The sequence below is a fragment of the Teleopsis dalmanni genome, chromosome X (genome assembly GCF_002237135.1).
Source record: "Teleopsis dalmanni isolate 2A chromosome X, ASM223713v2, whole genome shotgun sequence".
Classification (NCBI taxonomy): Eukaryota; Metazoa; Arthropoda; class Insecta; order Diptera; family Diopsidae; genus Teleopsis; species Teleopsis dalmanni.
This window is the reverse complement of record NC_051848.1, coordinates 16,908,597-16,921,124: the sequence shown is the minus strand read 5'-3', so window position 1 is coordinate 16,921,124 and position 12,528 is coordinate 16,908,597. Positions and strand designations below refer to the sequence as shown.

Genomic DNA, 12,528 nt, shown 5'->3' with positions numbered 1-12,528 from the left:
TGGGATACCAAATTCTGACATAGCTGCATAAAGAGTGCTTCTAATCATAGTGTCTAAAACGGGTTTTGGAATCGTCAAATATATAGTATGTGTCGATTTGATTATCTTGTGTCTTTTCCAGGACTTGACGTGAGTACTGTGAATATCTAGTCTAGGCTTGATTGGTGACAATTAAGATGTTTCGGATTTTGCTTTAGGGGCCAATTAAAAAGTAAAATTTAGAGAAGTTACCGCAACAGGTCATTGTTAAATTTGTCTAGAGTCAATTTTCATTGCCACCTAGCTAAAATCGTCAATTTAGATATGAAAGCAGATTTGATTTCCGAGTGGGAGGAAATTCACCTAGCACCATGCACCTTCTGTAATTTGTCGAAACTCCACATTTTTGTACTGAATTTACACTGCATTTTGTATAATACAATTCAATCTATAGACTTTATAAAATTTATTCTGCATACAAACCAATTAATCATTTTTAATTATTATATTAATACATTATTTTTAGGTTGCTCTGAAGAACAATCACTATTTGGAAGGGATTTACTTTAATCACAACCGAAAGTAAATTTTATTTTTGAGTGGGAAATCAATAACTATAAGATTCTACTGTCAAGAAGTTCTTGTATCCAAAGTAACAGGAATAAAAAGTATATTTTAAAGAAACATCATCATTGCCAAGTAGAATAAAAATTAAATAATAATAACGAGTAAAGAGATTATATTCCAATTACAATTATTTTTTATTATTAAAATCATATTTTTAGTTAATAATGCAATCAACACATGTGGAAGGTCAAAACTGGGGCCAAAGGTTTAAGGATTTAACTACATAGTAGATATTCAAACTGATATACATATATACATATGTGCACACGTATCTATATTACAAGGAGCTATCACATAGCATATACATATGTACAATATCTAAATTTATGTGTACATATGCACAAGTTATTTATTTGTATACTCGAATTTGTATTTTAACACTACCGAAAATTTGATTATAAAAAACTTGTTTTTTTTTATATGTAATTTGGCGAGACATTCGCTTGAACATTGAACAAACTCAAACAGTCGCAGACAAGTAGTCAGACAGTACGCGTAGTCTTATAATAATGGGTTTAACTCTAAATGCCATTGTTGCCATTGTTGCCATTGTGCTATACGCTATACGGAAACCGGGAGCCGTACCGTCATCAGCATAGTTAAACGGTTCAGAGTACAGTTAAGCCAAATACTGTATATGCAACTTGGCGACAGGGACGAATCATGTTAAAATATGAGTAGTTTGATTAAAATTTGTGTCTTTGTCAAGAGTGAACACAAACTCCTGAATTCACCAGGAGTTTTCGTTGCTCGTATAAAAATAATCTTGTCATTCCCCCATTGGGTTGGGGGGAATGGCAACCGCTACCGTGCTGTGCAACCGATTCGTCTATGCCTGTTAGCATTTTATGGTGCTCGAAAGGTCATGGAGACTTTAAATCGCAACTTTGGGAAATGAATGTTGCCGCTAAATCAAATTGGGAATAAAATTTTTATAATTTTTTCATTGAAAAAGTTTTTGTTTATAACACGTAAACTCGTTCTAATTGCCGTTTAAAGCGAAAATTTTGACTGAAGTCTCGTTAAGGTTACCACTATGGACAACCGTTTTAGAAAGTTAAAAACTGTAAGTAAACATAACAAAGTAGATAAAACTAAAGCTAAAACTTACTATATTTAAAATGATTATTTATGATTATTTAAGGCACAAATCGAATTCGAAGTATACAAGCGTGTACTCCCTAGACATCATTGTGCTTTGTAAGTAGTTGCGGTATTGGAGTGAAGAATAATGAAGAACGAACAAAGCCACTATAGGCGGCAGGCTAACACAGATATTTGAGAAGGGACCTACAGCCAGATAAAAAACTACACACCTATATAAAAAACAAGTCGATAAATAAATTCAAAAAGTTTTATAGTAAATTGATTTATATTTTAACTAACAAATACTAACTAACCAATACAAACTAATACAAATACAAAAAGGCATGTGCCTTTCCACAAGCATTTGAACAAAGAAACTCACCTCTAATATAAATGATGGCATACGTTCACCACAAATGGTTGTTGTACAAGCTTCAAGCTCGAGTTCAGCCCACACTGAATTACACAAATCCCTTATAAGGACAACCAAATACTAACAAAACACAAGTAAACAACTGTTAAAATACTGTTAAAACACATAGCTATATATGTATGTATGTGTGAATGTAGTATAGAAAGAATTCATACAGCGATTATTACATTACGATATGAAATGCATCCTGAACTGGAATTTATATGCAAGCCAATAAGCAAGCAAGAAAAAAAAAGGACACTCGGTTCATGACTTTTTGATATCGATTTACTTAACACTCCGAGACAATGTGAATGCCAAACGTTTAGTCTTGCCAACACAGCCACCATCCTGGCCTGGCCTGTTATGCATCCTAACCCATACATTTACTATTCACTATTCACTATTTACTATTTAACATTTACTATTTAAAAACATATAACGTATAACGTATAATATATAATGTATAAGCGCACACATCCACATACACACTCAAACACATGCACATAGCTTTGAACTTGCATGTTCATTTCTTTTTCAAAAATAATTATCCTTGCAAACACGTGTGTGTGTGTGTGTGTGTGTGTGTGTGTGTGTGTGTGTGGTTGTTGGTGCAATTTGCAATAAAGCAAAGACAATTTATAATAAATGATAATAAAAAAAAAAAAATTATAATATAAATTAATATGAGAATGGAAATGAAAATGAAAATGAAAATGTTGTGCAACTACAAATTCTTGCACTTGAAACTTGAAACAGGAAGGACACAAGCCCTTCGAAATCTTGCATAATCTATAGAGCTACAGAGCAGAGTGTAGCATTGCTTCGAAGGACATGCCAAATGTTGGCATGAATGAATTAATTACAAAAAATACCACGTACATATCTATGCATATACATATACTTATGTATATATCTCTGATTACACAACAACAAGATATGTATAATCAATTATATAAAATAACATAAAGGAAGAAGAAGAAGAATGAAAACTGAACTAAAAAGTTATAAGAATAAATTTTCATATTGGGTGGGGTGTGTCAGTTAAACGCTTCCGGACATACATACATACATACATATATGAGCAACTTCTTATGTGACTTGGAAATATTTCAAAAAATAACTTTCTAAATTTAAAATATTACATTTTATATAAATTTCTACTCTGTACTCCGAATAATAGAATTGCAACAGTTTCTCCACTAACCATAGCCCGTTCTCTGGTTCTGGAATGTAAGGAATGTAAGGACAATGAGGAAAAAAAGTTATTATTATTTTTAATCGAATAGAATAAGTGCGCATGAAACCTAATCATAACAAAAGATACTCGTAATCACTTCTATCTTTATTCGAAAAGTTCACAAAAAAGCTTTAGATTAATTAAAAAATAAAATGCAACGAAAAGACCTCAAAACCGCACAAAGTTCCAATAAAAAGCAGCTGCGGTGCATCAGCGACTCAATCACATTCAAATGAAGTGGCAATGAGCGCCTCTTGGTATTCAAAATTTTTCTGAATTTTTATAATTAATTGAAGGATATCATATTTTCGTAATTACATTATTATCATAACATATAGTAGTGGCCTTGCATACGGCCTCGCATTCATTAATAGCAATGTTTCAAGTTTTTACTATAATTTATTATTATTATTATTATTATTATTAAATAATAGGGTATAAATGCACCCGACCTAAAAGATCTAAAGGCCCAACTAAAACAATTCAAGACTATTTATAAATCTTGTAATTGCTATAGTTGAGTCTACGTCTTGCCGCCGCTGGGCAGTTGCATAGGATATGTTCTGATGTTTCCTTCTGCTCATGACAGAGTCGACAGGAATCACTTTCTATCGCACCTATAATCTTCATGTGGTAATTAACTCTACAGTGTTCTGTAAGAAGCTCAGTGTGGATTTTAATAACGTTTCTGCTAAGGTTAAGGATAAAAATTATAATTTATTACATTTCGCTATTTGAAATATAATTAGGAGAATATATAATTACATATAGTTAGACTTAACTAACTGAAATGGTTTTCTATAAAGTCGGTTTTGTTTTTCAGGATTTTAACTTATATTTCGATCATATGTTTTTGTATATTCCTATACGTATATCGGCAAATTCACTTCATCAGGAGCCTTATATATGTATGAATGTAATACAAAAACGATTTGAACAGTGATTATTACAAAATAAAATGAAATTCGAAAACAAATACTACAAAACTCAAAAAAATTATAAAAGTCTACACTCAAACTAAAGCTGAACTTGAACCCAACTTGTCTACACACGAAATTAAAGAACAATTTAAAGTCTTCCACATTTACAAGGTTATAGGCGATCACTAGTCTGCAATTAAATGAGCAAAACTGTCCACACTATTCAAATAAAGACCCGTCCCTTCCGTTGATTTTAGCAGAATCGTTGAATTACGCGGTCATCAATTTAAACAATCAACGGCATGATTGTCCTTGTTAAGGAAAACTGGAATATCAGATGATGTTAAAGTGATTTCAAGCTAATTGCTTACATCTTCAAGCATCAAATCTGAGAAGTATACTAAAATTTGCCCAAACATGTGTCTCTGGCTTTTCAAGTAATTACCAATAGGTGAGAAATATCCGCAATCAGAATAGAGAGGTTATTATTATTTTAAACGAAGAATCCTTTACCCTATTAGAATCGCTTAATTTTACTCTGACTCTTAAAATTTCGGTAAGCCAACTACAAGTCAATAAATCGGAAAAGGTCTGTAATTCGAGTTCACTTAATGTAATGAAGATTGCTTTACAAACATTTATTGATATGTACAACACGTCCAGCATGGCCAGAAATAGATTTCTAAATAGAAATGGAACGCGAATACTCTGATTATTTTTACAAATAGAAAAACTGTTTGTCATTCGCAAACAAAATTAAAGATGCAATCAAGCACAATTCAGATTTTTATTACCACTAAAAATCGTTTGTTTAATTGAGTATCAGGTTAAAAGTATAAAAGAGGATAACTTGAGTGTTGGAGACTGATGTTTTAATATAAAAGTTTATTTCGAACCGGAGAGTGAAAAAGCAGTATCTATGTAGTGCTATATCCTTTCTATAAATACCTACAAGTGTTTCTTATTAACAATACATTTGTTATTATTAGTGGAAGTAACAATGTTAAATTGAAACATCTCCAAATATAGTAAGCCAAAAACATAGAAAAACATAGAAATTTCTGTTTTTTCCTGAACCTTCGTTTGACTAATATCATGTGTGATATAAAACACTTCGATATTTATTATATTGAATATGTACCTTGCTATCCAACCAATCTTGCTTAAGGAATCCAAAAAATCTATTTAATCTTTAATGAAAAGTCTCTACATTTTAATTATTGTTTATTGTTCCAATTTTGCAATGTACAATTAATTTTAGTGTAGTATGTTTTACTTACACTAGAAAAAAATGGAGAGGAGTATTAGAACATTTGATTAAAATAAGTTGCCTGGACCTGATGGTATCTGTCAAAATTGCAGCAACCAGGAGAAAATATGACTTCTTCTTGTGAAAAAAGTACTATACCTTCGAAATGGACTTCAAGAGACGAAGAGGCAAGTAAAATTAATCCATGTCGTGAAGAAGAGGAGAGTTGAACGTCTATACAGCCGGCACCAAGTCCCATAGGGGTTCTAAGGCACAATGATACTGCAGCGCTAATAATTAAGTCAAGTAATTTATTAATCTTTTCTTGAGCGTACTCGTGATCGTTAAAGGGACTGACAGGTCCTAGATAAATAGAAACACTTGCTTAAGGTCAAGATAATGTGGCTGATATTTGATAAATAAGTTAAGTGGCTTAATAAGCTTATGCAACCAATCACTGACTTTTTAGTGTTAATACTCTTAGGCTAGAAATTTTCTTTTAAAAATATTGCAGAAGTTGTGGAAATAAGGCGAATTAAGAAACGATAAAACACTTCTTCTGTAGTTACTCAACCCTAGACTGAATTACACTTTTCTCACAGAAAAATCCAACACTGAGATTCAAAAAAACTTAAAAATGATTTTCAAGTTAAAACAGTCAAGACACCATGTTTAGCAGTGCACCTGTAGGGTCTAAGTTAGTCTATACAGCGTTGATTATTTTTTCAATGTGTACACTCTCACAATATTTGTGAGAGACTTAATCTACATCTTTTGATTTATCAAAATCCAATTCTCATTAAGTTTAATTAAGTATTCCTCATTAAGTTTAAAATATGAATTTTCTAATAGAAGCATCTTAAACCGTTGGTTTGCTGGAACCTGCAAGAAATGTTTTTGTGTGCCTAACTATAACTATGAGGTAACGTCCTTGTACAACCAAAGTCCTTGAGATTAGTCCAAATCAGCAAGGTTTCTGAGGTTACAGCTAAGATTTATTCACACTTACACATTTTGAGGCAGACCATTTAACTCGAACTCCACATATACACATATATATGTATATATAAACTACCGATAAACTACTACCTGATTACAATGCGAATTAAATAAGTTTTTAATAAACCTATAATATATAGTATGTACTGATCCAATAAAATTTGAAAAAATTATTTTTGTGCTTACATAAGAATAATATTGAATTTATTTTATTTTAAACTTCATGAAATTTCCAAATCCCCACATCACCCACGTGCACTAAGCATAACTAAGGTTATAATTCGGATAAATTCTCTGTGTATTTGCTGTGTTTTTCTTAAAATATTTCAAGCCATTAAAGCATTCGTAGGAATTGTTGCAAATAAATCGATATTGACAGGTTGACTAACTCCACTCAACCTTTCAGCAGACAGAAAGGTAAGAAAATGAAGGAAAACATAAGCAAACTTAGCCATCAGCTCACCCACATCAAATTAAGTTTCCATACATGGAACCACAGGGCAAATTAAATAGTTTTAAATGTGCAACAGAACAGGGGCATGGGTGGGTGTTTCCATTTTCGATTGGGAAGAAGCATTAACATTGTGGTGTATATTTCACCCACCGTAAGATTTATATGAAAGTATAAAATTTTATTCAAAGAATAATACAAGCACGAAATAAACACTTTAAAAAACTTCACAGTAGAATTCCTTGCCCTCGTACACGTTTCTTCCGATTTACCTTCTCGAGAGCCAAAAGGTGATGGATACCTCCTACGGGCAAATACAATAATATAGGAGAATAGAAGAAGGCGAGCACAAATCGAAGGACAAAAATCGTACACACGCAAATTGACCGCAAAACAATTTATATGAAACATGAACATATACACAAACATCCGTGCATGCCTGAATTTCGCATTGACCATGTACGAGGACGGCAGAGGAAGTATAAAAAGAGTTCAGTATTTCAGTATCATTTTTTATACATTTCCAAAACAATTTTCAATGTTATTTGGCCCACCAAATCCAAGTTTACATTGAGCATTGAATAGAAGCAGAAATCAGTACCAAGCAAATAGGGCGCCTGTCCATGCTATGCCGTTGACATATTGGAGTGGGTGTGATTGAAGCGAAATTTTCGACACCCCGAGGAGGGGGCGTAATATACGTTTCTGCAGAGGCAGCAAATGAGGTTTGCATGCAACGGTATGCTGAGACTGCTACGGCCCATTGTATACCAAAGAGCGTCATGTTGTCTCGTCATGGCGTGCTCTTTATAAAATTTTAAACAGTTCCGCACAGCTGTGAAAAAATACCAAAAATATTGAACAAAAAGTGTGAAAAAAGTGTAAAAAACGTGTAAAAAAATGTAATAAAAGGTCCCTACCGACAACGTAACCAAAATAATGCACAATTACAAAAACAAAATATTACATAAACGTAGCGGCATAACTCAAAACTCTTTTTGTTGGGTTACTATAAAAACAAATCAAAATAAAAAACTTCCTGTTGCCACGCTCTCATCTCTCGCAAAGCCGTGCTCTCACTCTCACTCACTCACTCGTGCATGCCACGAAAACATATGTTAATATGACCCACACTGCTGCCATCTCGTATTTTTCCTATCTGCTCTCGTGTCTTACTTCCTGCTATAAGAACATATGATTTCGTTATGTTTTGACAGTTAGAACAACGTTTCTCTGTGTTTTGGACTCTGGTCATATGAGTTGCATCCCTACCGTATGATAACTGTCAAAAAAGCTCGCCTAACTGTTCTACCCTGTTTCAAAACACCCTTGGCAAAAGCTTTAGCATTTTTTATTATATTTTCTTTTGTCGTTGTGTGATGTAAACGCTTCGTCCCGCTATTTCTTTTGTCCTCGAGGACATTATAATGTAATAAAATAATGACAGTAGCAGGAACGGTATGCCTGATTAATAAGAAAAAAATTTAGGTAGTTCCTTCTCCTTACGCCGTTGGCTTTTATCCTTGGCGCATGGTTTGGTGTTGTAACTACTTTCGCAAAGGAATTGTTAGCAGTTCACTTTTGTTTATTAAATGTGATTTTCTTTTTGATTACTTTTTTCAAGAAATAACAGAACTACACCCACAAACACCGAAAAAATTTGAGTACACAAAACTTAATTTTTTGGAACCGTCGACAGATAATAAATCATTTCTCCAATTGACTATCTATTATTGCTGTTTGCAAGCTTTCTTAATGTGTTTTTTACGAATTACTCAATGGTACATCTTAAAATTATTCGGATACATAATATAACCCGCATAATGGTTTAAATGCTTTCCTTTTGAAGCATTTAATATAATCGCAATAATTATTTCTCAGTTATAATCGTAATAGTCGTCATAGTCGTATAGTCCCTATTACAGATTTTTATAATATTTCAAGTGAGAACTACATTTGATACGAAAGAAATTGATTCCGATAAGAGTTCAGAAGAAAATATTAAGGAGACTGGACTTACTTAATGTAAGCAGAAGTTAAGGAAATTTTTGCAAATTGGGAGATTGCTAGCTTCCTTAAGAGAAAAACATATTAAGCGACTATTTTAGAAACCACCTTATCTTGAGCATAAATAAAAATGACTCTATATACCTATGTATATGAATAATTAAAGTTAAGTACATTCATATAAATAACATTGGTAATAACTAACAATAACTAATAATTATTGTTAATATTTTCAAAAAAATATTCTTTATTTAAGCCATTTTATCAGAGTATTGGACCTGTATCGATCAAACATTATAGATTAAACAGAGACTGTTTTGCAACGGGGCATAAAGCATTATTAGTGAATAATGCATATAAAATAAAAGATATAATATGTTACCATATATGTAATATATAATACGTAATTAATATGTGTTTTGTAAAATAGTACATATATAGTATATAGTATATGTATAGTATATACTTTCTTGCCTCTGAAAGCAGTTGCAACCTTTGCTCGGAATAACAATGAACAAAGCGTTACAGACAATAGCGAACAAAATGGCATGCGATTATTTATAATGTGAGGACTGGAAGAAAGATGAATCTTTGGATCTGGCTGTCATACAACCTAATCTAATCGATTAGTTAAATGTTTGAATTTTATAATATTTTGAATTATACTTCATTTTATGTAACAAATTATTAAGAAATTATTGTATAGCGCCAATAATTTTAAATTTGAATTTGACTGCTATTTAAACTGATGATTTATGCAGAAGTTCCAGTATGAAAAACTCTTACATTAGTCATTTAATTTACCCTGTTTGGTAAGTATATTATTTAATATATATATATTGTTCTTAAAGAACAAACTCTTTATTAAAGTTTTTCACCAAGATTGAATACGTAAAGAACACATTGTTCGAGTATATATTGTATTATATAAATTTTATTCTTAAATTCTTAAAATGTGATATAAGGTTGTAACGGGTTTCATTACAGGTCATTATGACCTGAAATACCACCTTCATAAACTACGATTATCTGTTAATACGGAATGCAGATTATGCCTTGAAGATGAGGAAACTACTATACACATTCTTTGTGACCATCCAGCTTAAATACGCACAAAAGAAATTATGGAATTTCTGTCATTAGAGAACAGATTAAAAGCGTTTCTTTAGATTTAGTTCTGGACTTTGTTCACAAAGCTTTAGAGGGCTTTGTGTAATCAATAGTGAAATTGGTACAATAGACCTCTTTTGGCTGTAGTACCAGCTGCTGCGTGATTTCACGCCAAAGTTTTAATAAATCAAAAATGTAAATGTTAATTTTTTTTTAAATCGGCTCAGATTTAGGTATATGCCGCCCTACAAACTGTCAGTATTGTTATATACATATATTGAGATAAAACATTTAATATGGACGTTAAGTGATAGAAATTATATATTATTATAAAAACTGAATCAGTCGTAAAGCTAGAAACGGTTTTCTTTAAACATTTATTTCGAGATTAGTCTGTTACTTCAAAAAAATTTGAACACCTATTTATGTTCGAATATTTGCTGTTTTATATATTTGCATAAAATAATTTGAAAATAAAATTAAATAATAGGCAGATCAGCTATTCGAGTGCAACAAACATCTTCGAGCTGTAAATTCTAGAGCATTTAAAGTATTTGACCCACCTGTTCGAGTTCGATAATATATTCGAACATTTTGAAGCATCAGTTCAGATACAGTTTCATACAAAGAAAAGTTTTAAATTTTTTAATATTTGTTTGTTGGAGTAATTAAAATAAAACTAATCTTCATTAGTAGTAATTTAGCTTTATTTTACTTCATTTTAAATTGGAGGTATTGTATAGAAAATTATAACAATTATATTATATATATAAAGCCTACAGCTATGGCCGTCTTTTAGCCGTTTGCCGGATGTTAAGATTAATCTTTTAACAACTTATCTTAAAAATGAAATACAAATTATCACCTATAAATTTTATTAATCTTTATTATAAATCCCTATTTGTATAGACTCGTACTTCCGCTTAAAATGAATAACTGTTATTTTACATAATACTTGTAAGATCTCCTATCTTCTAATTTTTACCTAATACTCATTAATGCCCAATTATATATGATATATTTTCTTTTTTATAATTTCATAATAGTTTCTAATATCAAGGATTTTTATTTTAAATTGCAATGCTTATCGAAGACTTCATAAATACTTCAGATGATTTGCCGCTTCGAATATTTCAATCAAATTACACACACCATATACGGATTATTACCATTCATACACCACATCCATTAGCTCCATAAAGTAATGCAATGAATTTCTTTGGAAACATATGTGCGCAAATGCGAGGAAGGGATGGGAAGGAATGGGTGCATGAGAAATGAAATCCACTTTTATTATTATATAATAATTTTTCAAACAGACAAACGAGCGAACTATAGCCCACAACAATTTTGCATGTCCTTTCTTGGTACCAAATATTTACCATCGACATCGACGTCGACATCAACATCGATATCAACATCAGGAAAGACAATAACAATCACAGTGCCATGCTACTAACGCTACTCACAATTTTTGGCTTTTACATGTCAAAGACGGAGGAGTGCATTCCAGCTACCACATCGAACGCATTCGACTGTTATGTCAATGAATGTTTTTTCTTTGTGAATTTTCCGAACTAATTCCGAATTATGAGGAAGAAGCATACAAAAGAACTGTTAAGAAATACCACAACCCACCACAACCCACCCAAACATAACAAATTCCTCCAAACTTTCACACAACCCTCGCACTCCTGTGGCCGCCTCACCCAAACCTATAGCTATTTACATTACCTTGTATTTTTCTTGCAGTGTATTCCGTGTAGTCAGTGTAGTTTTGAGGATATAAAATATACGAGTGTATTTTTTTCGGTTTTGGTTTCAGCTCCACGCCACAAAAATAAAATTCATGTAAAAAATGCGTAACTTCTGTTTTCTGCCGTCTACTTCTCAATGGCCAAAAGCATAATAAATGTTCGACTCATAACAAATTTCAGTATAGTTTTTCATAAAATGTTCCTTCTTAACTTGGCCAAAATAAAAATTATCGCACTGCTTTATTAACACTTTTTTTGTTGTTTTGTTGCTTGTTACAAAATACTTGGTTCGCACAACATCCCAGAAACGAATCCAAACCAAAGCAAAAACCAGTCCCCAACAGAAATGGAAATATAGAAACCGGAGTAGGAACAGAAACAGAAGAGTTAATAAATAAAAACCAAAACTTCAATTTTCGCGTTACACGGCTTAAATAATAATTATTAACGGAGACCGCTGACACCGCTGAGACCGCTGAGACCGCGTCCGTTCGCACCGTTCGCGTCCGTTCGCGTCTTTATAGCGACCTTTTGAGGACGTTCGCGTTTTGCATTAAATTTGCTGTTTTCATGTAAACAGCAAATAATTTGATGTGATTTTTATGAAAATTTGTAAATTTATTCTCGTAAAATTGATGGGCTGCCATTTCTTTACGACGACCTCAACGATGACTGTTTTTTTCTGTACTGA

General features: G+C 32.1%; 1 protein-coding gene across 1 annotated transcript in view; it reads right to left on the bottom strand.

Moving 5' to 3' along the window:
- Nucleotides 1-12,528, bottom strand: part of LOC119689961 — a 57,003-nt gene extending 44,475 nt beyond the window's left edge. The window contains exon 1 of the mRNA XM_038104920.1: nucleotides 11,815-12,528. Coding sequence (XP_037960848.1) covers nucleotides 12,356-12,484 — 129 coding nt within the window. The 5' untranslated portion in view covers nucleotides 12,485-12,528 and the 3' untranslated portion in view covers nucleotides 11,815-12,355. The remainder of the gene's footprint in view (nucleotides 1-11,814) is intronic.